Source organism: Canis lupus, chromosome 11 (assembly GCF_003254725.2).
Source record: "Canis lupus dingo isolate Sandy chromosome 11, ASM325472v2, whole genome shotgun sequence".
Taxonomy (NCBI): domain Eukaryota; kingdom Metazoa; phylum Chordata; class Mammalia; order Carnivora; family Canidae; genus Canis; species Canis lupus.
In genome coordinates this window covers 22729274-22755553 of record NC_064253.1, presented here as the reverse complement: position 1 = coordinate 22755553, position 26280 = coordinate 22729274, and the positions used below count along the sequence as shown (strand labels likewise).

Genomic DNA, 26280 nt, shown 5'->3' with positions numbered 1-26280 from the left:
ACGAAGTGTGTGGTTGTAGCCTCAGAAGCAGTAGCTGATACCTACCAACTGTTGTAGCATATAACTTGATTCATGAATCCTCACCGAATTCATTAGGCCTGAAGGTGACCTAATGATTGTCCCCATTCTCTAGAAAGGGAAAGCAAGCCTCAGGTGTGTGTTGGCACTGCTACAACCAAGTGCGGGAGCTGGGATTCACGCCTGCACTGACAGCAGGCCCCAGCCCCAGCACGGTGCAGCCGCTGCACCCTGCTAAACACAGACCACTGAGGTGAGCTAACACAGAAGCACTGGAGGTATTCATTCCTTGGGCTGGGTTGGTGGGGCAGAGGAAGGTAGTGTCTGTCAAGAATCCTGTCTCTGTTAATGGGCGTAATGCAGAATTACTTAGTTTTTAACTTTGAAATATGAAAAGCAGGTTACTAGAGAAACTTCCAAATTAGGCTGTGTTTCTATTCTTACTGCGAGACTTGGGGAAGGTGGGAAACTGGACCAGATGCTCATGGGCTCTTAGGGGGGTGTCTATAACGTGGGCTTAACAGCAAGGGACAAGTGTGTGTTGGACTCCGAACATCTGCAGAGAAGCCACAGAATGGCTGATTGTTACAAAATACTTTGTATCCTGTACACACACACACACAAATGCTACTTTCTGTTACTGCTGTAGGTTTTATTTTCTCTGTGGAATTCCTGGTTCCTTTGAGGCCCCAGGACAGGCAGACTGGAGAGCTTTTCTGTGGCCCATGAATGAGGTCCCAGGAGCCTTGGGTTGACAGCTCAGCAGGCTTCAGACTCTGCCACTCATCTCCTGAAAAGGTGAGATGCAGGCCGGTGGATTCTGGACCCCCGGGAGAATTGGAGGAAAGTGTGGTGCAGTCAGGATGCAGGAAACTCATAGCAATCACTCCCCGATTGGGGTTGATTGGGTTAAGGCTTTCCAGAATGGTGTAAAACAGTTCTGAACTCAGTGAACTGCTGATGGAAGCCCGATGAATTGAAAGAAATACAATAAACAGATTGCTCGTCATGTTGTTGGCTTTGTAGCAAATATCTGTTTTCTCCTCGGGATTACGTGAACATTTGCTTTCCTTTGATTTCTGGTGGTTGTTTTCAATATTTCTTTTGTTAGCAGAGATGCTTCAAAAAGCTCTGTAGAGCCCCTGACTCTTGCTTTTGCAAGGTTTGTGTTTAGAGTTTGGCGCAGCCTCCACACATCACCTGTTAGCTGTTAGGGGTCTAATTCTGTAAGCCATGACTTCATCTCCCTAAAGGAAGAGAGACAGAATGCTTCAATACAGCAGATACAGTTTAGTTCAAGATGTTTGGGGGGTGGGGTAGGGGGAAGACTCTAAGCCTTTGGTCTCTGGATGAACTTGGAAAGTAGACCTGTCAAAGGTATTCACGTTCAGACAGCTGGTCGTAGCTGAAAAGGCTGCCAAATAATGCCATTATTCACGGCTGTGGGAATTGTGTCAAGTGGCCTTAAAGCAGTCATGCTCAGTGGGACTGGGCAATGGTGGGCCCAGGGGGCCTCCGCAGCACTTGCTGCTCTGAGAAGAGACTAAGGTCACATTGCTGGTCCTGGCACTACAAATGATGGCTCTGGTGGCTCACAACTTGCCAGACTGGCCCTGGCTAGGAGTGGGAACCAGAGATATTTGGGTGTTTTGCAAGTTTGATCTTAAAACGAACAGATCTTTAAAAAAACTCATAAGCTGACCAGTGTTGCTCCTCATTCAACTTGTCCTCATGCAACGTTTATCATTGGGAACCTGACCACACTTAAAGTCTTCTCCAGAACTGGCCCCAAACCTGCCCATTGCTGGTCATTCGCTGGCCAGAAAGATGTGGCTTGAGCAGGTGGAGAACCCGGTTCAGGGTCTGTTTCTTCTCTTCCTAAGTGTTCTTGCCCGCTTTCCTTCTGTGGTTTCTTGTAGATTCAATTTGTTTCAGTTATAGCCACGATGGCTGTGGCTCCTGAAAACTCCCTCCAATGGGGGATCCAAGCATTGAGCTCTGGAAACCATGAAAAGGACCTGGGTCTGTAGATGTGGTGCTTTCCCTGATTCTCTTTCCCAGAATCCTTTTCCTTTAATCCAGGTAGGCAAATTTAGAGATGCACAAGACACAAGATGAATCAGGTGCAGGAAATCCTCCCTTGCAGGAAGGCATGGGTTTCATGCAAGTTGAGGTGGAGCTGAAGCTGGCTCTGGCTGCCCCAGGAGGCTGCCCTCTTGCTTGTGGGCCCTACTCACTGGGTAGGGGCAGTGCTCATTTGCAAAGGCGATGGTCAGTTACTAGGAAGGAAAGTGAACGAGGGACTCTCCTTTGGTGGCACATGCCTTGCCACAATCCCTCACAGCCAGCACCCTCTCCCCCCCTGCAGCAGGCAGCCCTCTCCTGCCCAGGCAAGGCCCTTGTGATGGCTGATGCTGAAACTGGCCTGAGGACCAGAGGGTGGGCATTGATGAAGACCTGGCGAGGCCTGAGCTCATTCATGCTCTAGGTTCCCACCTTTGTTAGCTGTCAGATGCGGCCTTTGTCTTTTTCCCTGGCTGCTTATACTGCACCAGCTCTCTGCCAGCAGCAGCGGACTGGGCAGATGGGCATGGAACGTGCTTCTCATAAAAGGTGTGCCTCCAAGGTGCTGTGTGTGTGTGTGTGTGTGTGTCCCTTGACAAAGGAGTTGCTATGGTAACTACCCTCTGGAAAACATGCAGGAGTAAACAGAAGATAAAGCTCTTGCTCAACTAACTGGAGTGTGAATCTGTGCCCCTCTGTATTATCCTCACTTGACACACCTCCTCTCTCTCCTCCCAGGCTGAGCCAAAGGCCTTCCCTGTGGCAGTAGAGCGTGGGAGGGCCAGTCATCTTGGCACTCGCAGATCGCAGATGGAAGGCGAGCTCAGGTTTGCAGCAAGAAAGGAGTGGTAGATATTCCTGCTCCTTGGTGAAGGCAGAGGAATGAGACCCCTGCCCTCTCTTTGCAAGGAGCTGCAGTGCTCCTCATCCCTTGAGACACCTATCTTTAGTATCACTCCCCGGTGGCTTGGGGCTGAGTCAGCAGTAGGTGAGCACAGTCCTTGAGTTTTCCCAAGTGGAGAAACACAGGCCATTGAAATTTCAGCCACAGAGTAAGAGTGGGGTGGGGAAGGAAAGCCCATGGAAGTGAGGGGAATTCCTGGAGGATTGAGCTCCAGATTTCTGAGCCATGGGTGTTCCTTCCAGGCCAGGCCACCCTTGTATTACGTGCTGCCTGCCTCCCACCCAAATTAGTGGCCCAAGGCCACTTAGTTGTGGTGACCCACCTCTCCCCCTCCCCCTCGGGTTTTTGCATCCTTATCACCACCACGTTGGCTTTGGTGCACACAGGACAAGCTAAATGAGCAGTGCCTGAAGTAAGACCACAAACCTTCCCCACAGTGGCCACTGTACCCTCTCTGGGCATGAGCCCTTCAAGTAACACTGTGTCTGCGTCCCTGAGAAGCTGTTATTTCACACGATCTTGCCAGAGAGGGGGCTGAGGGCACTACTGTGGGTCTAATGAAGGCCAGGTGAAGCTTACTTAGCACATAATGGGGAAAAGGCTATAATCCACCCACCTTCCTCTGTATGTTCCAGCTCTGCAGATACTGTTGGCTCCTTGTTTCCCTGTAGTCTCAGAAAACCAGGGACAGTGAGGGGATGGTGGAGGCCAGGAAGAATGCTAGGTAGGCTACAACTCTGTGGGACCAGTTGCTCCTCTCTGCCTTGTTGCCACTTGGGACCCAGCACGGAGCCCAAGGAGAGCCCACAGCTAGCTCTTTCTTCTCTGCCTTTACTCCTAGAGTCTGCTCACCTCAGGCGAGGCTCCTACTGTGGCTTCCTCACCAGCCATGGGCAGGACAGTAGTGTCGCAGTATGGTGCCTCCTCCATGAATGAAGGATGGAGTAGCCCAAGCTGGGCCCATTTCTGTATCATGGCACCTGGACCCTAGGGTCACTCCAGCATCCCAAACACCCTTTTCTGCTTGGCTGAGATAGGTCCATCTCTGCTGGGCATTGGAACACCTTGCCATTGTCACTTACAGGGAAGCTTCAGTGAAATTGGTAGGTGGGCTTTCTGCCCCTCCGGCTGCACTCAGGCTGCATGGGGAGCAGTCCCCTTGGGACTAACTGTTAAGGGTGGGAAATGGGCTGGCTCTCATCCTGTCCTCATGGGGCCTCACTCTAGCCATTCTCAAATGGGAAATTCAAGGTCAGGGTCTCTGGCCTGGGAGCATCAAGGTGGCACAGATCTCAGAGTGCCTCAGTGGTAGCGCATCATCAATGATGTGATTATTGAGTAAATGAATTCCTGCCTCTGATTCATCGTAGAAACCTGCCCCAGGTGTGACTGGTTTTCCACCACTGTCAATAGGAGAGTTTGCATGAGCAGCCACCCATTCATTCTTCAGCGTCCTATGCCATAGTTACTGCGTTGGATTCAGCAGCTAGAACTCCATCATATATACCATGTAATATTGTAAATTCTAAATACAGGATTTTCAGGTAGCTATGATCTTTTCTCTGCTTATTTTATAGTGATTCTGAGTTTGGACTTTGCTGGAGACCTCTAATATTGACAACATAACCCAGAATACTAGAAATTCCTTAGTTCAGGGGGAGGTCACACTTGAGCTGGGCCCATGGGAGTGGTCATAGGCAAGACCGTGACATGGGCAGAATTGCAGGCATGGGGAGGGGGGCTATAAGATGTATTTTTGGGTCCATCTGGGTTAAGAAAATGAGGAAGTGATGTTATTTATCAATAGAACTATGTTGCTGGGGAGAAAAAAACTCTTGCCAAAGGATACCTACTATTTTGCCCCATCTTTGGTGCTGTGGAAGAGCCATTGTCTTGTCCAGTGAGGGCCTGCCCTGAAGGATGGGTAAACGAACCCTAGCACCACCTGTGGGCCGGGCTCCTAGCTGTCTAGTTTTTAAACTGTTTTACAGTATCCAGCATACAGAATGCTAAAATACCACACACCTAGATTTTTTTTTTTTTTAAGATTTTATTTATTCGTGAGAGAGAGGAAAGAGACAGAGGCAGAAGGAGAAGGCGGCTCCCCGTAGGGAGCCCGATGCAGGACTCGATCCGAGGATCTGGGTATCACGACCTGAGCAGAAGGCAGACACTCAACCACTGAGCTACGCAGGTACCCCTGCATACCTAGATTTAATAGCACTTAGCATATCACCACATTGGCTTTACTCCATGGAATTTGTCAGAATTATTTGAGAGTAAACTTCAGATGTCAAGATCCTTTACCCCTAAGTACTTGGGCATGTATCTCTTGTGAACAGTGTTCTCTGCAGGATAGTGACACTACGGTCACACCCAAGAAAATTAATAATCCTTTAGGACCCAATACCCAATCTATGACTAGATCTGTTTTCTCCAGAAAAACTTATAACTTTATTTTTGGTAATCAGTATTCCATCAAGCATTAATAGGCTTGGTATGTTGTGTTTTATTGTTTTGTGTCATTAACCTGTTCTACATCCTACCTCTTCTGGTTTATGTTTTTAGGATGTTGACGTGGTGTCCCTTCATATCCTTCTAGTTTTGAGTCTGAATGTGTAGGTGCTCCGTGTTGCTCTTGTCAACAGAGATGGGCCCCACCCCTGCCGGCCCACAGCACAGGCATGACCCGCTGCTCACGATGCCCCGCTCGCTCCCAGGGCCACACTGATGGCTCTGCACAGGGCTGTGTGGAGGGCCGATTACAGGCAACCCATTCTGGGAAACAGGTTCACGAGTCTGCTCCACCACTTCCTACTGAGGGACCTTTAGATGGTGGTCCCTTCTCTCTGAGTCTCTGGCTTTTTGTCTCCAAAACAAAGGGGATGGACTGGGGGCCTCCTGATCCCACTCAGCACCTCTGCAACTTGGCTTGAAGTTGGCAGGGCAGAGCGCCTGCAGCTTCATGCCTTGAGGTAGCTGCTTCCTGAGGCTGCTGCCCGTGCCCATTCCCAGCACCATGAACAGGGAGATTGGGAGGATGCCTGAGATCCTCTGACACTAACATTACCGGCTGTTCTTTCCCTCTGCTCCCCACAGCGGAGATTCTGGAACTGGCTGGCAATGCAGCAAGAGACAACAAGAAGGGACGGGTCACGCCCCGGCACATCCTGCTGGCTGTGGCCAATGACGAAGAGCTCAATCAGGTATGGGGCTCTCCTTTGCCTCCTGCCCCAAAAACTTGGGTCCACAGTCCTACTACCCAAGGGGCACAGGGAGGTTGATGTTTGGCTGGCTGTCAGAGGTGCACGCTGCATTTTGGACATCTCTGACACCCATGCCAGTTTTTCCTCGAGGCTTTATTTGGGGACAGGAGGAAATGAAATGAGGCATTTGGCTCTCCCTGGAGGGAAGACAGTGGAGTCCCACTGCAGTGAGGGACTCTGAGGACTTGCTTTCTGTAAATTTAGCCTGGGTCCCGTCAGCATCCTTGGAGGTGCCATGGAGGAAGGAGCTCTAACAACTAAGCAAGAATGAATGAGCAGGGCAGACTTCTTCTAGGTCAGAAGCAGGGTGGACAGGCTAACCATCTGCTACTTTGATTTTCCTGCAAGCTGCTAAAAGGAGTCACCATAGCCAGTGGGGGAGTGTTACCAAACATCCACCCGGAGTTGCTAGCAAAGAAACGAGGATCCAAAGGGAAGTTGGAAGCCATCATCACGCCACCCCCGGCCAAAAAGGCCAAGTCTCCATCCCAGAAGAAGCCCGTGTCTAAGAAAGCAGGAGGCAAGAAAGGGGCCCGGAAATCCAAGGTATGTGATTTGGTAGGGGTATGGGGGTTGGGGCAGGGCAGATGTGCATAGGTGAGGTCCTGAGTGGCTCCCCCCATGCTGAGGGCTTATCCAAGGACTGAGGAGGAACATGTGGGAGCTGCTTGTTCAAGTGGCCAGAATCTGAGCAAAAAACCTGCATTCTTGCAGGCATGGGGTTGGTGGTGGGGAGGTTGGGAGACCCAGGCTGGAAGGACCCCATTTCTGGCCTGCCAGGGAGATGCTCACACCTCGGGGAAGGGATCTGTGTGTGCAGGAGCTTTCCTGTGCTAGGGGTGGCTGCCATTGGGTCCTGCCTAAAGGTGCTGGCTGCCAGCTGCCCCTGACACCCTCAGAACTATCAGTGTGTTGCCATGCCCACATGTCCTCCTCTGAGCATCTTCGAGGAAGGATGGTTCAGACAGTTTGCTCTTTAGAATAGTTGCCTTGTTAAGGGAGAAAACAGATGTGTTATTCAGATGCTCTTACCAGACTGAGCTTGGACGGAGATGAGGTTCTAGGTGCTGATTGTTTTGTGGTCGAGTGAAGCCTTGTCATTAGTATGATCTGATGTCTTCTTGAGTGGGGCAGGCCGGCTAATCCCCTGCCCTGATCCTCACAATGGAGGTGCAGCTGCTCATTCTCAGGAGGTCTGGGCCTGTGGGTGGTTGTGTTCACTTGTCTGAGCATCGGTGGGAGGCTCCGAAGCAACTGGAACACATGCTCTGTGTTCCTTCCTCACTGGACCCTGCCTGTGAGCTATTGTCACAGCCTCAAGGGCCAAAAATTAAGGACAGTGCAGTGAAAGGTCATCATTAATAAAATGGAATCTTCAGCTGTCCTTCTTTGCCTTGCCCTGGGGCACCTCCTTAGGTGTGATCCTTGTGGTCTCTGGCCAAACCTAGGAGAAAGTTTCACCTGGCAGGGACCTGCCTATTCTTTGAGACTCTCAGTAGTAGCTTCTGGAAAAAGCCTTGTGGGTCAGATGCAGTGTCAGCATATTCTTCCCACCAGAACCCAAAGCCTTTGACTACATGGGATGGTGAAGACCTCTTCCCAAGGCGAGGCTGCAGGAGCACTGCCCCTCAGCCACGCTGCTGCCCGCGCTCCCAGCACGTCCCCTCCTCTGACCCAGTCCCCTGGCCTCTGACTCCACACCTATACAATTTGCCAACCTTTGGTAGTTGAGGTGGAAGAAGCTGCACCGTCTGGGTGCAGACAAATGCTGCCCTGAATACAACAAAATCTGGATTGGTCTTGCCAACAGACCACCACCCTGGCCACCACCAGGCCGCCACCTGGCTGAGATTCCCTCCCAGGTCTCTGAGAGAGAAACCCGTTACTGAAGAATCTCCTACATGTTCTTTCCAGGCACTTGTACTCCACCTTGCTCACAAGTTCTACACGAGTTCGCAGAATGCTGCCTTACTCATTCCTGCCAACTGTGAAATTAGCAGATTGAACTGTGTCTTCCTCCCCTTTCAAGATTTGCGTTTGTGGGGAGGAGCAGGGGAAGAGGCCTGTGCAAGCCTTCCTAAATGTTAGAAGAGCAAAATGTCAAGTCCCTCATGTCTAGATCATGGGTCCTAGGGAACTGGCTGCCCCCAGGGCAGGGCCCTTGGGCTTTGGCTTAGCCTTCCTTGAGCTGTGGCCCGAGTATGGCCCTTGTTTATGTAGACTCCTTGCTTATTGACATCTGAGCAGCCCCTCCAGCTGTGTGCCTCGGGCAACCCTGGGCTGAACCCTGCTTGTGTCACCCCTTATGTCCTCCTGGTATTTTTTTGCCTGACATCTTTCTGGCCTTCCCACTTTACTAAACACTAGGAACTCTGTTTCTTTCTTTTTGGACTTAAAATGAAGGGTGTGTGTGTGTTTGTGTGTGTGTGTATGTGTCTTTAGCTCCTGGTAGCTATATTTGGAACTTACTGTTTCTAATAACCATATGCCAATAATCACTCAAACACTCAGCTTTCCCCTTGATTACAAAAGCAGGAAGTCTGTTATGGTGGTCTGTTTTTCTTCCACACAATAAAACACATTGTCTGCTTACTGTACCAGTATTTGGCTAACATTAAACCCTGGGGGAAGCTGAAATTGGAACCGTGAACAGCTAATTTTCAAAACATTTGTTTAATGTAAATTGTGGTGTCAGCTCCCAGAAACAGCAGAGAACCTGCATCTCCAGGTTTAAGTGGAATGTTCTGAAAATAACCTTTCCAGAGACACGCAGAAAAAGCCTTAGGAACATGCTAAAGCACTTGGAGTAAAAGGGAGTTGGTATTTTTCAAGTGTCAACACTTGAATTCCAAATCATAATTTTCCCCCCAATTCTATATAATTGGGAGGTTTTGAAAATCTCCAGTTGTGACAGCTGAGTCAGCTATCATGGAACCAGTTAGAGGAGGCAGCAGAACCCACTGGGGCTGGGAGTCCAGAGCCCGGATGGTGCCTTAGGGCTCCTCCTTCCTACTTGGGTGGCCTTGGGAAAGTCTATGCCTCAGTTTACCGCCCTCCCATAAAATGATGAGGTCCATTCCAGCCTTATATTTCAATGACTGAATATTTACACCATTGTTTCTTATTAGGTAATATGTGTGAGAGTGGGGATAGTGCAAGGAAGGATGCTGTAAGATCTCACTGTCACCACAGCCCCCCCAAGCCTCCCCAGAGCAGTCTCTGTAATGAGAGTTTATGTACCTTGCAGAGAGTCTATGCATATAAAAGCATGGAGACCTGTAAAGCTCTCCTTGTCATCCCTGTCTTTATTTTTAAAGATTTTATTTATTTGAGAGACAAACTATGTGCGAGCATGAGTGGGGAGGGGCAGAAGGAGAAGGAGAGAGACTCTGAAGCAGACACCATGCCGAAGGTGGAGCCTGATGCAGGGCTTGATTCCACGATGCTGAGATCACAACCTGAGTTTAAATTGAGTCAGGGGATCCCTGGGTGGCGCAGTGGTTTGTTGCCTGCCTTTGGCCCAGGGCGGGATCCTGGAGACCCGGGATCGAATCCCACATCGGGCTCCCGGTGCAGGGAGCCTGCTTCTCCCTCTGCCTATGTCTCTGCCTCTCTCTCTCTCTCTCTCTCTCTCTGTGACTATCATAAATAACAAAAAAAAAAAAAAAAGAAATTGAGAGTCAGACGCTTAACTGACTGAGCTACCCAGGCGCCCCCCCCCCAATACCTGTCTTTAAATATTTATAAAAATGCTGTTACCCACTGTTTTGGCAGGGTGGCACAGTGGTTAAGGGGGCCAGCTCACTTGGTTTTGTGTTCTAATTCTGCCATTTCCTGGCTGTGTGACTTTAGGAAGTGACTGAATTTCTCTGGTATCTCCGTTTCCTCACCTGTGAAATGGAGCTGGAACACGACGGGGTGGTTGGAAGGCTCAGGAGAGCACGGTGTCAGATCCTTTTCACAATGCCTGGTGCACACGTTTGCTGCTGCTCTTACTCCCTTGTTCTTCCACCACTCTGAACATAGAGCTGGCTCTGGAATATTTTGTGGTGTGGTTCTAGTGACCTAGACTGTAGGCAAAACCCCTCTAACCTGTTCTCTGTGAGTGAACTTGCAGTTGTTCTGAGCATTCTGCCCAGCAGTGCCACAGTGGCCCTGATGGTATGTGGGTGTCCATGCTCACGCATCTGTAGGACAGAGTTCCTGATGTGCGGTTGCTGAGGCAGACACTTCTGATGGCTGTTGCTTACACACACAGCATCTTACTCCGTTCAGAAATTTGAAACGCTGCCTCCTCCTTTTAACATTTAACACCAAAGTTGTTGCAAGAAGATGCATTCCTTTGGTCAGTAGTCATTGGATATGCACGTGCTCATTCTCATTCCTGCTGCTGAGGGTCCAGCAGTGAACAAAGGCCCTTGGCCTCTGGGGGGACTCACTAAGCGTTGGTCTGGTGAGGGCAGCAGAGTCGTTATATAAGAGGTGTAGGGGGCAGTGGGCACTGTGACAGGAGTACAACCGAGTGACAGCAGAGGGGTTGTTGCTTTACAGAGGCAGTCAGGTCAGGCCTCTCTGGTAAGGTGACCTTGGAGCAGAGACGCGAGACATAAGGTGTCTAGATGTTCAAATGACGGGCGGGAGAGCACTTGTGGCAGAGGACCAGCAAGCATGCCTGTCCCCTCCCAGAGGGAGCTCGGCAGGGCTGGTTCTCCATGTTTCCAAGACTTGCACACTTCTGGCAGTTGCACACTTGCACACTTCTGGCACTTCAAGCCTAGGAGTGCTTCTTTATGATAACGGTTTTCAAATGCAGAAAATACTAAAGATTCAAAGGAAGCTGTTTATGCTGAAAGCAGTCTAAGACTGCTTGTTAGAATGTTTACTGAGAGCCATAGGATAACCTTTAGGGGATCTCCAAGAAGATTGTTTTTGCCAAAATTCTGGATTAAAAAATCTCTCACCTAGGGTTTTTCTTATTTCTTTTTAGTTTTTATTTTAATTCGAGTTAGTTACCATGCAGCATCCTATTAGTCTCAACTGTACATTGTAGTGATTCAACCTCACCTGGGACTTTTCAAAGATAAACCGGACTACCACCCCCAACTAAACTATACCCCTCATGTGGAAATCACCCCCTGGACCATGAAGGTACGCCTGGTCCTCACTGCTTGGCAGAAAGGCCATGATGAATTTGATAGAGCACCTTTTTGTTTTCTGAGAAATATTTAAACTGGAAATCGAGTGATCCGTGTCTGGGTAGGGGATGCCAAAGAAAGAGACTGGTTTTTGTGAGAAGCTGCCATCCTTGCAAAATATTGCTGACCTTTTAATGAGCTTTCTTTTTTTATTTTATTTTTATTTATTTTTAATTTTTAATTTTTTAATTTTTTATTATTATTATTTTTTTAATGAGCTTTCTAGCCAGTCAGACATGAGGGCGAAAGAGACCGGGCATAGGTAATCTTGGGTTGATGATTTCACATAAGGCTCTTTGGACACTCAACCCTACGTGTTCTTAAATAGGTCTCCCCCTGACTCTGACTGAATAGGTTTGCACTGTTGCAAACAGTGAAAACAGTGCAGCGTGCAGGTCCCATACATGAGATGTTTGGATTTGTAGAACAATATTAAATTCTCCAACGTCAATTATGTTGGAGGTTGACAAAGAGTATTGCTTGCTAGCTTTTTCCCCTCCTCCTTTTTCTCCTCCTCCTGGGAAAAAAAAAAACATCTACCACCAACTATCACCATTTCATAAGAGAAAATGGCATTTTCATCTGAAAAGGCTGGGAAGGGAAGTAATCCCAACTATAGCCTCTATGTAAAGCTAAGAGGGGAACAGTTACTATGATTTGAATGCAGTGACATCTCATGAGGCACCTGAGTGCACCTAAACTACCCTGTCGTCCTGTCGTGGGCTGGGAATCTGGCACGGAAGAGACATGGGCTATCTGCCAAGTAGCCAGACTACAGAGAACTGGGATGGAACGGCCCGTCCTACACAGACAGGGTTTGGCAGCTTTCTCTCAAGGCCACTGGTTTATCAGTTCTCCCACCTTAGACTCATTTTTCCCATGGGGAATCAAAGGCAGAGGAAAGTTAAGCAATTTGCTCTAGGTTACATCACTAGTAGAACCAGATATCAGATGCAGAATTTCAGAGCCCAAACTTCATGTCACCCGTGTGTCCTGTGACCATGGACCACTTGGTTCCCTTGGGAGAAGCCCCTCTGTTCTGTAGGTGGAGGGCTGACATCCATTGTAGGGCAAGTGGGGCAACTACTTAAATATTTTTTTTTTCAATACCACACTCTGGACTCTAGCTGAATATATTTGTACACTCATGATGTATATATTCTGCTTAAAATTTCCACCACTTGTCCTCTATAGCACTGTTTTCCAGTTTTATGAAGATATGCTTGACATACAGCACCTCATACATGTAAGGACTTGACTTATGTATATTGTGAAATGCTCACTACATAAGTTTAAATGATAGCCGCTGTCTCCTGTAGATTCAAAAAAAGCAAAAGTGTTCGTTTTTGTGATGACAACTCTTAGGATTTACTGTCTTAATAACTTTCAAAAACACCATGCAGCACGATTAACTATAGTTGTCATGCTGTGCATTACACCCCCTGTACTTCTTTACCTCATAACTAGAAGTTTGTACCTTTTTGGGTAATATTTAAGAAAAGAAATATGGTTGAACTACAATGTTAAATTAGTTTCGGGCATATAGTGTAGTGATCTGTCTTCTCTGTATGTTTTACTGTGCTCACTGCGAGTGTAGCTACCATCTGTCACCCTGTAACATTATTATAATTTCATTGACTTAATTCTCTATGCTACACCTTCTATCCTTGTGACTTATTCTGTAACTAGAAGCTTGTACCTCCTACGGCCTTTATCACCCATTTGCCCATCACCCTACCCACTTCTCCCCTGGCAGCCATTACTTCTCTGTATTTATGATTCTGTTTCCGCTTTTTGTTTTATTCATCTCTCTTTTTTTTTTATTCATCTCTTTTGATTTTTAGATTGCATATGTAAGTAATATCCTATGTTACTTACCTTTCTCTGATTTATGTAGCATAACATTCTCTAGGTCCACCCTTGTTCAAATAGCAAGATAAGACAGAGTAATATTCTATTGTGTGTGTATGTGTATGATATATGTATATACCACTTCTTTGTGCATTCACCTGTTGATGGACATTTGAGTTGCTTTTCTATCTTGGGTATTGTAAATAATATTGCAATAAACATAGGAGTGCATATATCTTTCCAAAATAGTGTTTTCTGTTTCTTTGGGTAAATAACAAGTGATGGAATTACTGGATCATATAGTAACTGTATTTCTTATTTTTTTTTGAGGAACCTCCATATAGTTTTCCACAGTGGCTACACCAATATATATTCCCACCAACCGTGCACAGGGGTTCTTTTTTCTTCACATCCTCGCCAACACTTGTTTTTTCTTGTCCTTTTGATATTAGCCATTTTGGTAGGTGTGAGGTGATAACTCATTGTGTTTTTTTTTTTTTTCATTGTGGTTTTGATTGGCATTTCCCTGATGATCGGTGATGTTTTGCATCTTTTCACATGTCTGTTGGCCAAATATGTCATCCTTGGAAAACTGTCTACTCATGTTCTCTGCCCATTTTTAATTGCTTTTTATTTTGATATTGAGTTGTAGAAGTTCTTTATATACTTTAGATATTAACCCCATATTGGATATATCATGGCAAATCTTTTCCTATTCAGTAAGTTGCCTTTTTATTTTCTTGATGGTTTCCTTAGCTGTGCAGAAGTTTTTTAGTTTGATGTAGTCCCAGTAGTTTGTTTTTGTTTTTGTTTCCCTTGCTTAGGGAGATATATCTAGAAGAATGTTGCTAAGGTCAATATCGGAGAAATTACTGCCATGTTTTCTTCTGGTTTTATGGTTTCATGTCTCACATTTAGGTCTTCAATCCATTTTGAGTTTATTTTTGTGGAGGGTATAAGGAAGCGGTCTAGTTTCATTCATTTGCTTGTAGCTGCCCGTTTCCCAGCATCATTTACTGAAGAGACTGTCTTTTCCCCATTATGTATTTTTGCCTTTCTTGTTGAACCATATAAGCATGGGCTCATTTCTGGGTTATCTATCCTCTTCATTGATCTGTGTGTCTCTTTTTGTGCCAGTACCATACTGTTTTGATGACTACAGCTTTTGTAGTATATCTTGAAACCTGGGACTGTGATACCTCTAGCTTTGTTCTTCTTTCTCAAGGTTGCTTCGGCTATTTGGGGTCTTTTATGATTCTATATGAGTTTTAGTTTTCTTGTTCTAGTTCTATGAAAAGTGCTATGGGTATTTCGGAAGAGTTTATGTTGAATCTGTACATTGCTTTTGGTGGAATGGATATTTTAACAATATTCCAATCTGTGCATGTAATATCTTTTCATTTCTTTCATCATTGTCTTAGACTGTTCAGAGTACAGGTCTTTCTCCTCCTTGGTTAAATGTATTTCTAGGTGTTTTATTCTTTTTTTGTGCAATTATAAATGGGATTGTCTTAATTTCTCTTTTTGCTAGTTCATCATTACTGTATAGAAACACAACCAATTTCTGTGTATTAATTTTGTATCCTGCAACTTTACTGAATTTGTTAATTCTAGGGGGTTTTTGATGGAATCTTTAGGGTTTTCCTGTATAGTATCATATCATCTGCAAACAATGACAGTTTAATATCTTCCTTAACAATTTGGATCCCTTATATATATTTTTTTCTTTTTTGATGGCTGCAGCTAGGACTTCCATTACTTTGTTGAATACAAGTGGTGAGAGTGGACATCCTCGTGTTGTTCCTGATAGGGGAAAAGCTATCAGTTTTTCCCCATAGAATATGATGTTAGCTGTTTTTCACACATGGCCTTTATTACATTGAAGTATATTTCCTCTAAACCCACTTTATTGATAGAGTTTTCATCATGAATGGATGTTGAATATTCTCATGCTTTTGGGGGGTGCATCTATTGATGATCATGTGATTTTTATCCTTCATTGTGTTGATGTGGTGCATCACATTGAGTCATTAGCAAATATTGAACCATCCCTACATCCCCAGAATAAATCCCACTCGATCATGGTGAATGATTTTTAATGTATTCTTGAATGCAGTTGCCTAATATTTTGTTAAGGATTTTTTAAAATCTGTGTTTATTAAGGATATTGGATCTAGGACACCAGGACCCTGCTCCCCATCCACCCATGCTCCCAACATGTAGGGGGAATGTAAACCATGGCATTAACCAGTCTTCCTGACATGGAGAGAATTCTAGCAGCTCCTCTGCCATTTGGGAGTTCTAGGGCTGGATCTTTTACGTAGTAGCCTCTCTCTTAAGCAAAGGCTGTTTTTTTCAGTGCCCCAGAGTAGATAGATCTGCTTCCAGTGCTTCATTACTATTCCTCCCTACTGCAGTTCACTGCAGCAATGGTGGGGGTTGCCTTCGTTATCATGCTTCCATCTCTTTTGCTGTTTTTCTCTATGTGGTCTCTTTATCTTTTGTTATGTAGAAGCTGTTCAGTCAGCCCTCAGCTCTTCAGAAGGAATTGCTATATCAGTTGGAGTAGATTTAGTGTGTCTGTGGTGGAGGTGAGTTCAGGGTCTGCTCACATCACCATCTTAGACTGGAACTCTAGGTGAAAGCTGGTGTCTTTTGACCACTGACATCCAAGTCCCCCACAAATACACAATGGTAAGTCAAAAATGAGGTACAGGGCCTTAGATGGAATTTGAGCAAGTTAAGGGACCTTTCTTTATCTTCGTAGTACATTTAACTTCATTGGAGAATTTATTTTTTTTCTCGATTTTTGTCAAGATTGTGTTGGATTCTTTTGAGTTATTGTATGTAGCAGTTAGCACTGAGTCTGTGCATTTCAGGATTGGAATTTACCACCAAGGGATGATACATTCTGCTCTGGAGATATTTAAGTTGTTTCCAATTTGAGGCTCCTACCAAGATTCCTGCTACAAAGTACATGCCTTTTGGTGCACACATGTTATGTTGTCTTGGGAGAATACCTTTAAGAATTGTGATATCATAGGGTATTCATATGTTCAGCTTTAGTAGAGAGTGCCAAATAGTTTTCCCAAGTGGTATAAAAGTATGGAGTCCCAATGCAGCAAATGAGGCAGGCTTGCCGAGGCAGGCTTGCCAGGGCAGGCTAATTTGAGAGTTAAATGTTAGCCATCCTGGTGGGTGGTGCATAGTCTTGATGACCAGTTAGCTTTAACATATGCTCAAACAAATTTTGGCCCTTTGTTTTTTATTTATTTATTTATTTTATTTTTATTTTTATTTTTTTATTTTTTTATTTTTTTTTATGATAGGCACACAGTGAGAGAGAGAGAGGCAGAGACACAGGCAGAGGGAGAAGCAGGCTCCATGCACCGGGAGCCCGATGTGGGATTCGATCCCGGGTCTCCAGGATCGCGCCCTGGGCCAAAGGCAGGCGCCAAACCGCTGCGCCACCCAGGGATCCCAATTTTGGCCCTTTGGATAATTCCTTTTGTGCTAGTGTTTTGTGCTGTTTTAAAAATTAGGATTAGCTATCGATTTTAAATGACTTACTTCCTTTTATATTATGGATATGGATTCTTTTTTTATTGAGATGTAATTGGCATTTAATATGACAGTAATTTCAGGTGTACAACATGACGATTTGATATTTGTGTGCATATTGTGAATGATCACCATAGTATGTCCAGGTAACCTCTACCAGCATACATAATCACCAAGCTAGTTTTCTTAGGATGAGAACTTTTAGGTCTACTTTATTAATAGCTTTCAAATATGCAATACAGTTTTACTAACTATAGTCACCATTCTGTATATTACTTCCCCATGACTTCTTTCTTTTATAACTGCAACTTTGTACCTTTTTAAAAAAATTTATTTATTCATGAGAGACAGAGAGAGGCAGAGACACAGGCAGAGGGAGAACCAGGCTCCATACAGGGAGCCCCATGTGGGACTGGATCCCAGGTCTCCAGAATCACACCCTGGGCTGAAGGCAGCGCTGAACCGCTAAGCCACCCGGGGTGCCCAACTTTGTACCTTTTGACCTGCTTCACCAGTTACACACACATACACATACCCCACTGCCTGTGTCAACCATCAGTCTGTTCTCTGTATCTAGGAACTTGGGTTTTTTTTGTTTTGTTTTTTTTCTTTCGGTAATTCTACCTATAAGTGAGAACATACAGTTATTTGTCTTTCTCTGTGGTTTATTTCACTTAGTATAATGCCCTCAAGGTCACATCTGTCTTTTTATGGCTTAATAGCATTGTGTTCTATATGTGTGTGTGTGTGTGTGTGTGTGTGTGTGTGTAGATGTATATATAAAATGATTTAGAAGATATGTATTATAAGACATATAATAAAAATAATATGACATTAAATATGTAAGGACATATATATTAGAATATAAAACATGTTAGTGTATATAATAGGTAAACACCTTTATCAAATTTTCACATATTCTTTATCCATGTTTCCATTGATGGATACTTAGGTTCTTTTCATTACTGGGCTATAAATACATAAATAATGCTGTAGTCAACATGGGGGTGCACATATCTTTTGAGGTAGTGTTTTTGTCTTCTTCAGAAGTAAAAATTGCTGCATCATATGGTAGTTCTATTTTTAATTTTCTGGGGAACTTCTGTACTGTTTTCCATGGTGGCTGCACCAATTTACATTTCCACCAACAGTGCACAGGGAATTCCCCTTCTCCATGTCTCCATGTCATTTTGATAGCAGCGTAATAGGTGTGAGGTGATATCTTACTGGGGTTTGGATTTGCATTTACCTGATGATTTGTGATGTGGAGCACCTTTTCAGGTATTTGTTTGCCATCTGTATGTCGTCTTTGGAAAAAATGTCTACTCAGATTCTGACCACTTTAAGTTTTTATTTAAATTCCAGTTAGTTAACATGCAGTATAATATTCCTTTCAGGTGTGCACTGTAGTGACCTAACACTTTGATACAACACCCAGTGCTCATCACAAGTGCCCTCCTTAGGGAACCCTGGGTGGCGCAGCGGTTTAGCGCCTGCCTTTGGCCCAGGGCACGATCCTGGAGACCCGGGATCGAATCCCATGTCGGGCTCCCGGTGCATGGAGCCTGCTTCTCCCTCTGCCTATGTCTCTGCCTCTCTCTCTCTCTCTGTGTGACTATCATAAATAAATTAAAACAAAAACAAAAAAAACAAAAAAAAAAAACAAGTGCCCTCCTTAATCTCTATCACCAATTTCACCCATCCCCCCCAGCGACCTCCCCTCTGGTAACGGTCAGTTCTGTAGAGTTAAGAGACTGTTTCTTGGTTTACCTCCCTCTCTTTTGTTCCATTTGCTCATTTATTTTTTAAATTCCACGTATGTGTGAAATCATGTTCTTTTTCTTTCTCTGATTTATTTCACTAAACATAATTTTCCTAGCCCCATCCAAGTCATTGCAAATGGCAAGATTTCATTCTTTTTTTATGGTCAAGTAATATTCCATTGTGTACATATACATCTTCTTTATCATTTCGTCAGTGGATACTGGGGCTATTTCCATAATTTAGCTATTGTAGATAATGCTGCTATAAACATTGGGATGCATGTATTCCTTTGAATTAGTATTTTTGTATTCTTTGGGTAAATACCTAGCAGTGCCATTGCTGGATCATAGAGTAGTTCCATTTTTAACTTTCTGAGGAACCTCCATACTGTTTTCCAGAGTGGTTGCACCAGTTTGCATTCCCACCAGCAGTACAAGAGGGTTCCCCTGCCTCCCTATCCTTGCCAACGCCTGTTGTTTCTTGTGTTGTTGATTTCAAGAAAGGTGTTGTTGATTTCAAGAAAGTTTTGACTGTTGTGAAGTGATAACTCATTGTAGTTTTGATTTGCATTTCTTTGATGATCAGTAAAGATAAGCATCTTTTCATGTGTCTGTTACGATCTGTATGTCTTCTTTAGAAAAATATTCGTGTCTTCTGCCAATTTTTAAATTAGATTATTTGTTTTTTGGATGTTAAGTTTGGTTAAGTTCTTTATATATTTGGGAAACTCTTTATCAGCTATGCCATTTGCAAATATCTTCTCCCATTCTGTAGGTTGCATTTTAGTTTTGTGGACTGTTTCCTTCCCTGTGCAGAGGCTTTTTTGGTGTAGTCCCAATAGTTTATATTTGATTTTATCTCCCTTGCCTCAGGATACATATCTAGAAAGAAGTTACTATGACTGATGTCAAAGAAGTTACTGCCTGTGTTCTCTTCTAGGACTTTTATGGTTTGAGGTCTCACATTTAGATCTCTGACCACTTTTTAAACATTTATTTCCTTTTGCTATTGAGTAGTAGGAGTTCTTCATATATTTTGGATATTAAGCCCTTATCAGATACAGATCTTCCTTGACTTCTGATGGAGTTGTGTCTTGTAAACCCATTGTAAGTTGAAAATAATGTTAAGTTGAAAATGCATTTAATACACCTAACCTACCAAACATTATAGCTTAGCCTCGCCTATGTAAATGTACTCAGAACACTTAGATTCACTTACAGTTGGACAAAATCATCTCACACAAAGCCTGTTTTATAAGAAAGTGTGAGATATGTCATGTAATTTATTGAATACTATACTGAAAGTGAAAAGTATAATAGTTCTGTGGGTACAGAATGATTTTGTAAGTGTATTAGTCATTTACCCTCATGATTGTGTGGCTGACTGGGCCCTGTGGCTAGCTGTTGTTGCCTAGCATCACTAGAGCGTATAGTACTGCATGTTGCTATCCTAGGAAAAAATCAAAATTTAAATTCAAAGTATAGTTTCTATTGAATGTGTATTGCTTTTGTACCATTGTAAAGCTGAAAAATTCAAAGTCAAACCATTGGATGTCAGGGACTGTCTGTATATGATTTGTAAATTTCTCTAAAGGTTTACTTTTTATTTTGATGGTTGCTTTGCAGAATCTTTTCAGTTTGGTGTAGTCCCACTGTTTTGCTTTCGCTGCTTTTGCTTGGGATACCATATCCAAAAAAATCATCACCAAGACCAATATCAAAGAGCTTACCATCTGTTTCCTACGAGTTTCTTAATTAAGTATTTAATCCATTTTGAGTTAATTTTTGTGTATGATGTAAAATGTTGGTACAGTTTCATTCTTTTGCACGTGGCTGTCTCATTTTCCCAATACAGTTTAATTGAAGAGACTGTTCTTTCTTCATTGTATACTTTTAGCTCTTTTGTCATGAATACATATGAGTTTATTTCTGGGTTCTCTATTCTGTTCCATTGGTGTATGTGTTTTCATATTGGTAACATATTGTTTTGATTATTATATCTTTGTAATATAATTTGAAATCAGGGAGCATGATGATACCTTTTGTTTTATTCTTTGTCAAGATTGCTTTGGCTTTCAGAGTCTTTGTGATTTCATATAAATCTTAAGATTGCTCTGTTCCTGTGAGAAATGCCATTGGAATTTTGATAGAGATTGCACTGAATCTGCAGATTGATTTGATTAGTATGGACATTTTAACCATATTAATCCTTTCAGTCCATGAGCACCAAATCTCTCTCCATTTATTTGTGTCTTCTTCAATTTCTTTCATTAATGTATTATAGTTTTCAGTGTACAATATGTAGTTTTCAGTGTATACTTTTTTGCATTTTGGGTTAAATTGCTAAGTATTTTATTTCTTTGATGCAGTTGTAAATGGGATTGTTTTGTTTTTCTTTCTGATAATTTGTTATTAGCATATACAAATCCAACGGATTCCTGTATTCTGGTATCCTGTTACTTTACTGAATTCATTTATTGTAACCTTTTTTTTGTGGAGTCTTTAGGGTTTTGTGTATCATGTATCATGTATCATTTGTGTATCATGCTGTTTGCAAATAGTGACAGCTTTACTTCCCTTCTGATTTTGATGCCTCTTATTTCTTTTTCTTACCTAATTGCTCTCGCTAGGACTTCTAATACTAATATTGAATAAAAGTGGCAAGAATGGATATTATTGTCTTGTTACTGATCTTAGAGGAAAAGCTTTGAGCTTTTCACTAATGAGTATGATGCCAGCTCTCAGCTTGGCATTTATGGCCTTTAGTATGTTGAGGTATGTTTCTTCTGTACCCGTTTTGAGAGCTTTGTATCATAAATGGATGTTGAATTTTGTCAAATGCCTTTTCTGAATTTGTTGAGGTGATCATATATATGCTTTTTATATTTCATTTGTTAATATAGTATATCACTTTGCTGGATTTGTGGGCTATTAAACCACCCTTACATCCTTGGAATAAATCCCACTTGATCATGGTATATGATCCATTTAATATATTGTTGATTTCAGTTTGTTAGTATTTTGCTGAGGGTCTTGCATCTGTGTTCATCCGGGATATTGGCCTGTAATTTACTTTTCGTAAGGCATCCTGGTCCGGTTTGGGTATCAAGGTAATGCTGGCCTTAAAAAGTGAGTTTGGAAATGTCCTCCTCTTTTATATTTTCAAAGACTCATATTTAATTCTTTAAATGTTTGGTAGAATTAACCTGTGAAACCTTCTTGTCCTGGACTTTTGTTTATTGAGAAGTTTTTCATGACTGATTCTATGCCTTTACTAGTAATCCATCTGTTGAGATTTTTATTTTTCTTTGATTCAGTCCTAGTATGTTATCTATTGCTATGATTTGGTTCATTTCTTCTCGGTTGTCCAATTTTTTTTGGTATATAATTTTTCATAGTAGTCTCTTAGGATCCTTTATATTTCTGTGGTGTCATTTGTAACATCTCTTTCATTTCTGATGTTACTTATTTGAAACCTCTTTTTTTTTTCCTGGTGAGTCTAACCAAAGATTTGTTGATTTTTGTTATCTTTTCAAAGAGCTATTAGGTTTATTGATCCTTTCTGTTTTTAGTCTGTTTCCACTCTGATCTGTATTATTTCCTTCTTTCAGCTAACTTTGGGCTTCATTTGTTCTTTTTTTTTCCCCCTCTGGTTTCTTTTGGTGTTGGGTGTTAGAGATTTCTCTTGTTTTTTGAAGTAGGCCTATATTGCTATAAACTTGCCTCTTACAACTACTTTTGCTGCATAAGTTTTAGTATGTTTATTTCCATTTATATTAGAGTATTTCTTAATTTCTCTTTTGATTTCTTCTTTGATCTATTGGTTGTTGAATAGTGTGTAATCTAATCTCCACATATTTGAATTTTCCAGGTTTTTTTCTCCTCATAACTGTGATCAGAAAAGATGATTGATATGATTTCAGCCTTCTTAAATTTATTAAGACATGTTTTGTGGTCTAAAATATTATCTGTCTTGCAGAATGTTCCATGTACATATGAAAGGAATGTGTATTCTTTTACTTTTGGGTGGAAAGTTCTGAATATATGTTAAGTCCACCTGGTCTCATGTATCATTTAAGGCCAGTGTTTATTGATTTTCTGCTTGCTTGATCTATCTACTGATGAAAGTGGGAGATAATGTCCCCTGTTATTATTGTATTGCTATCTGTTTCTCCCTTTAGGTCTGTTACTGTAGGCTTTATACATTTATGTGCTCCTAGATTAAGAGCATAAATGTTTACAATATTTATAAAATATATACAGATATTCTCTTGTTGGCTTGGCACATTTACCATTATGTAATACCCTTCATTATCTGTTACTGTAATCTTTGTTTTAAAGAATATTTTGTCTGACCTAAGTATAGCTATCCCTGCTTTCTCTTGGTTTCCATTTGCATGAAAAATCTTTCTCTGTCACTTCACTTTCATTGTGTCTTGCCCTTCTTGTAAAATGTGTCTCTTGTAGGCAGCATATTGTGAATCTTCTGTTTTTATCCATTCAGTCACTGTATGTCTTTTGTTTGGAGAAATATTTAAAGTAATTATTGACAGGTATATACTTGTCATTTTGTTAATAGTTTTCTGGCTGTTTTGTAATTCTTCTCTTCTTCTCTTGCTCTCTGCCTTTGTGATTTGATGTTTGCCTTCAGTGGTTTCTTTATCTTTTGTGTATCTACTGTAGGCTTTTGCTTTGTGTTCAGCATGAGGTTGATGTATAACAACCTCTTGACAGTCTGTTTTAACTTGCTAATGTAAGTTTGAACACATTGTAAAACTCTGAATTTTTCCCTCCCTACATTTTATGTTATTGGTGTCATACTTTCTTTTAATCTCATGTGTCCCTTAATTATTGTACTATTTTTACTACCTTTTAATTTTAACCTTCAGATTAGCTTTATTTTTTTTTTTAAATATCTAAGCACTATCTTTTTTTTTTTTTTAATTTTTTTAATTTTTATTTATTTATGATAGTCACAGAGAGAGAGAGGCAGAGACACAGGCAGAGGGAGAAGCAGGCTCCATGCACCGGGAGCCCGATGTGGGATTCGATCCCGGGTCTCCAGGATCATGCCCTGGGCCAAAGGCAGGCGCCAAACCACTGCGCCACCCAGGGATCCCCAGATTAGCTTTATAAGGGATTAAGTCACTACCTTCAGTACTTACCTTTACTAGTGAAAGTTAAACTTGGATATGTTTTCCTGTTACTAAATAGCACCATTTCTTTTCAGCTTAAACAAGTCCCTATAACATTTCTAGTATGGCCAGTTTAGTAGTAGTGAACTCCTTTTGCTTTTTGCTTGTCTAGAAAATCATTTCTCTCTCAATTTCAAAGGACACTTTTGCCAGGTATTCTTGGTTGGAAGTTTTTTACTTTCAGCACTTTGAATATATTGTGCCACTCTCTTGTGGCCTGCAAATTTCTGCTGACAAATCTGAGAGTCCCACGGGGGTTCCCTTGTATATTGTAAGTTGTTTTTCTCTTGCCACTTCTAAGAGTCTCTCTTTGTCTTTAACTTTTACATTTTAATTATGGTGTGTTGTGCTGTGGGTCTCTCTGGGGTCATCTTTTTTGGAACTCTCTTGGTTTCCTGTCAGGATTTCCTTCTTTTTTTATAGCTGAATGTTCCATTATATATACTACAGTTTTTTCTCCATTCATCTGTGGACCCTTAGATTGTTTCTTTGTGTGAGCTGTCATAAGTAATGCTGCTGTGATCATAAGGTGCAGTTACCTCTTTGACATAGTGTTTTTGTTTCCTTTGGTTATATTCCCAGAAACAGAATTGCTGGATCATTTGGTAGTTCTACTTTTAAATCTTTGAGGAAGTTTCATACTGTTTTCCATAGTGGTCATGCCAGTTTACAGTGTGGGCAACAGCTTTAAAATGGAAGAGGCCATGAGCAAATAAATCATTTTTGAGAATCACTAGTATTAATTATCATAGGCTAATAAGCCTTATAACTTAGCTTCATATTCAGCTGCTAACTCATACCAGGGGCACAGGGAAGCTGTCACGGCCCCCTCTTCCCAATACAACCAGCTCTGTTTCTTGAATGCCTGAAATTCTGTCAGTTAAGGCTTTCTCACCTCTAAAAAAAGTGAAGTATTTTTGGGCAGAAGCACCCTATCTTTACCTACTTATTAACTGTATCCTGTTCCCAAGCATTTACTGAGTACTTCCTGTATGCATGGTGTTCACTGGGTAGAGTAGTGGTTCTCAAACTTTTTTGCTTGCCTACCTCCCAAAACAATTTTGAAAATCTTTGAATCACACAGATTTAAAATTTGACAGCTAAGCTTTTGATAATAAATATACACATGTAGGGTATAATTTCTGATATACAAAAACTATTTCATTATTTAAATGTATACAAAGAAATCTAAATAATGTGTTGATTTGGAATATCATCATCTTTTAAAAATATATGGACAGCTCTTTTTTAACAAATGGAACATTTACATTACTTTTCTCCTTGAGCTATTATGTCCCTTTCACTTGTCCCACAGATTTTTTTCTTAATGTCCATATTTTATTGCTGGTGGTAGTACTTTACTGATCTTCACAACAAAAATAATGTATATAAATTTAAATTTACTTGAAAATTTCCTGTGATCATAAAGGCACTAAATGTTATGGATTTTACAGGATTGGCTGGTTATTACACTTAAAAACACACAGTTGATCAAACCAGTAAATATTTTACAATTTAATAACTACTAAGGAAAACAATAGTCTTGGAACTGTATTCTTACAATAGGATATATTGAGATACAGTTTTTGCAATAACTGGTAAAGTAGTTACTTATTTCTGAAATGAAACCGGGTTCAGCATCCTGTTTTTGTATATTTACAGGTAAAAGTACCTGGAATGTCTTGGTCACAAAAAATAAGTGGGAATGGAAAGGATTTTGTTAAAGCAACATCATTCAATCCTCTGAACTCTTAAGTTCCAATAGTCACTTAGTAATCTGTCATCAGTTTGTTTTAATACATGCTTTATTTTACAATTGTTTTAGATTGACAAAGTTAGAGATAGTAAGAGAGTTCCTGAATACTCCTCACCAGTTTCCCCATTGTAACATCTTCCATCACCCTGGTACATTTGTCACAACTAAGAAACTGGCATTGGTACATTACTATTAAGTCCATCAATCTGTTTTTATAATGATCTCTCAGGTGTTAAGTAAATTTGATATTTCTCCCATTTTGTTGAAAGCACAGAATTAGAAACATCTGAGTAGTGAAAGGATTTGTCACCCAGCCTTTCCCTTTCTTGTTTCCTGGAAAGTATATAAAAAAAGGCTTACTAAGACTTGCCATGTAACTGTAGGTTATACCTTTCACTTTTGGGGTTCTCTTTCACTTGGCATATCTGGTATACTGAAAGAATTAGGAAAACCATAATAGTGACCATTTTAACCTATCTTTGCTAATGCCCTGTTTCTTGATAAAATGCTTTTTGTCTTAGCACTTATATCAAAACCTTGAAGCTTCAGATTTGGCTCATTTAATTTACAGAAAATGTTCCAGGTTTGCCATTGAACTTAATTGTAAAAGTAGTCCTGCTTGTTAAAGCACTCAGTAAAACTAGAATTTTTTTTTCAATGTAAGCAAAAATGTTAATGTTAATGAATTTGAATCCCTAAACAGACAT

The 26280-nt window shown here is 42.0% G+C and overlaps 1 protein-coding gene across 9 annotated transcripts in view; it reads left to right on the top strand.

Moving 5' to 3' along the window:
• Positions 1–26280, top strand: part of LOC112650295 (core histone macro-H2A.1) — a 78503-nt gene that overhangs the window by 24990 nt on the left and 27233 nt on the right. For all 9 annotated transcript variants that reach the window (XM_049091799.1, XM_025433073.3, XM_049091802.1 and 6 more), the window contains exons 3-4: positions 6086–6192; positions 6601–6798. In XM_049091799.1, the coding sequence (XP_048947756.1) occupies positions 6086–6192; positions 6601–6798 (305 nt within the window). The remainder of the gene's footprint in view (positions 1–6085; positions 6193–6600; positions 6799–26280) is intronic.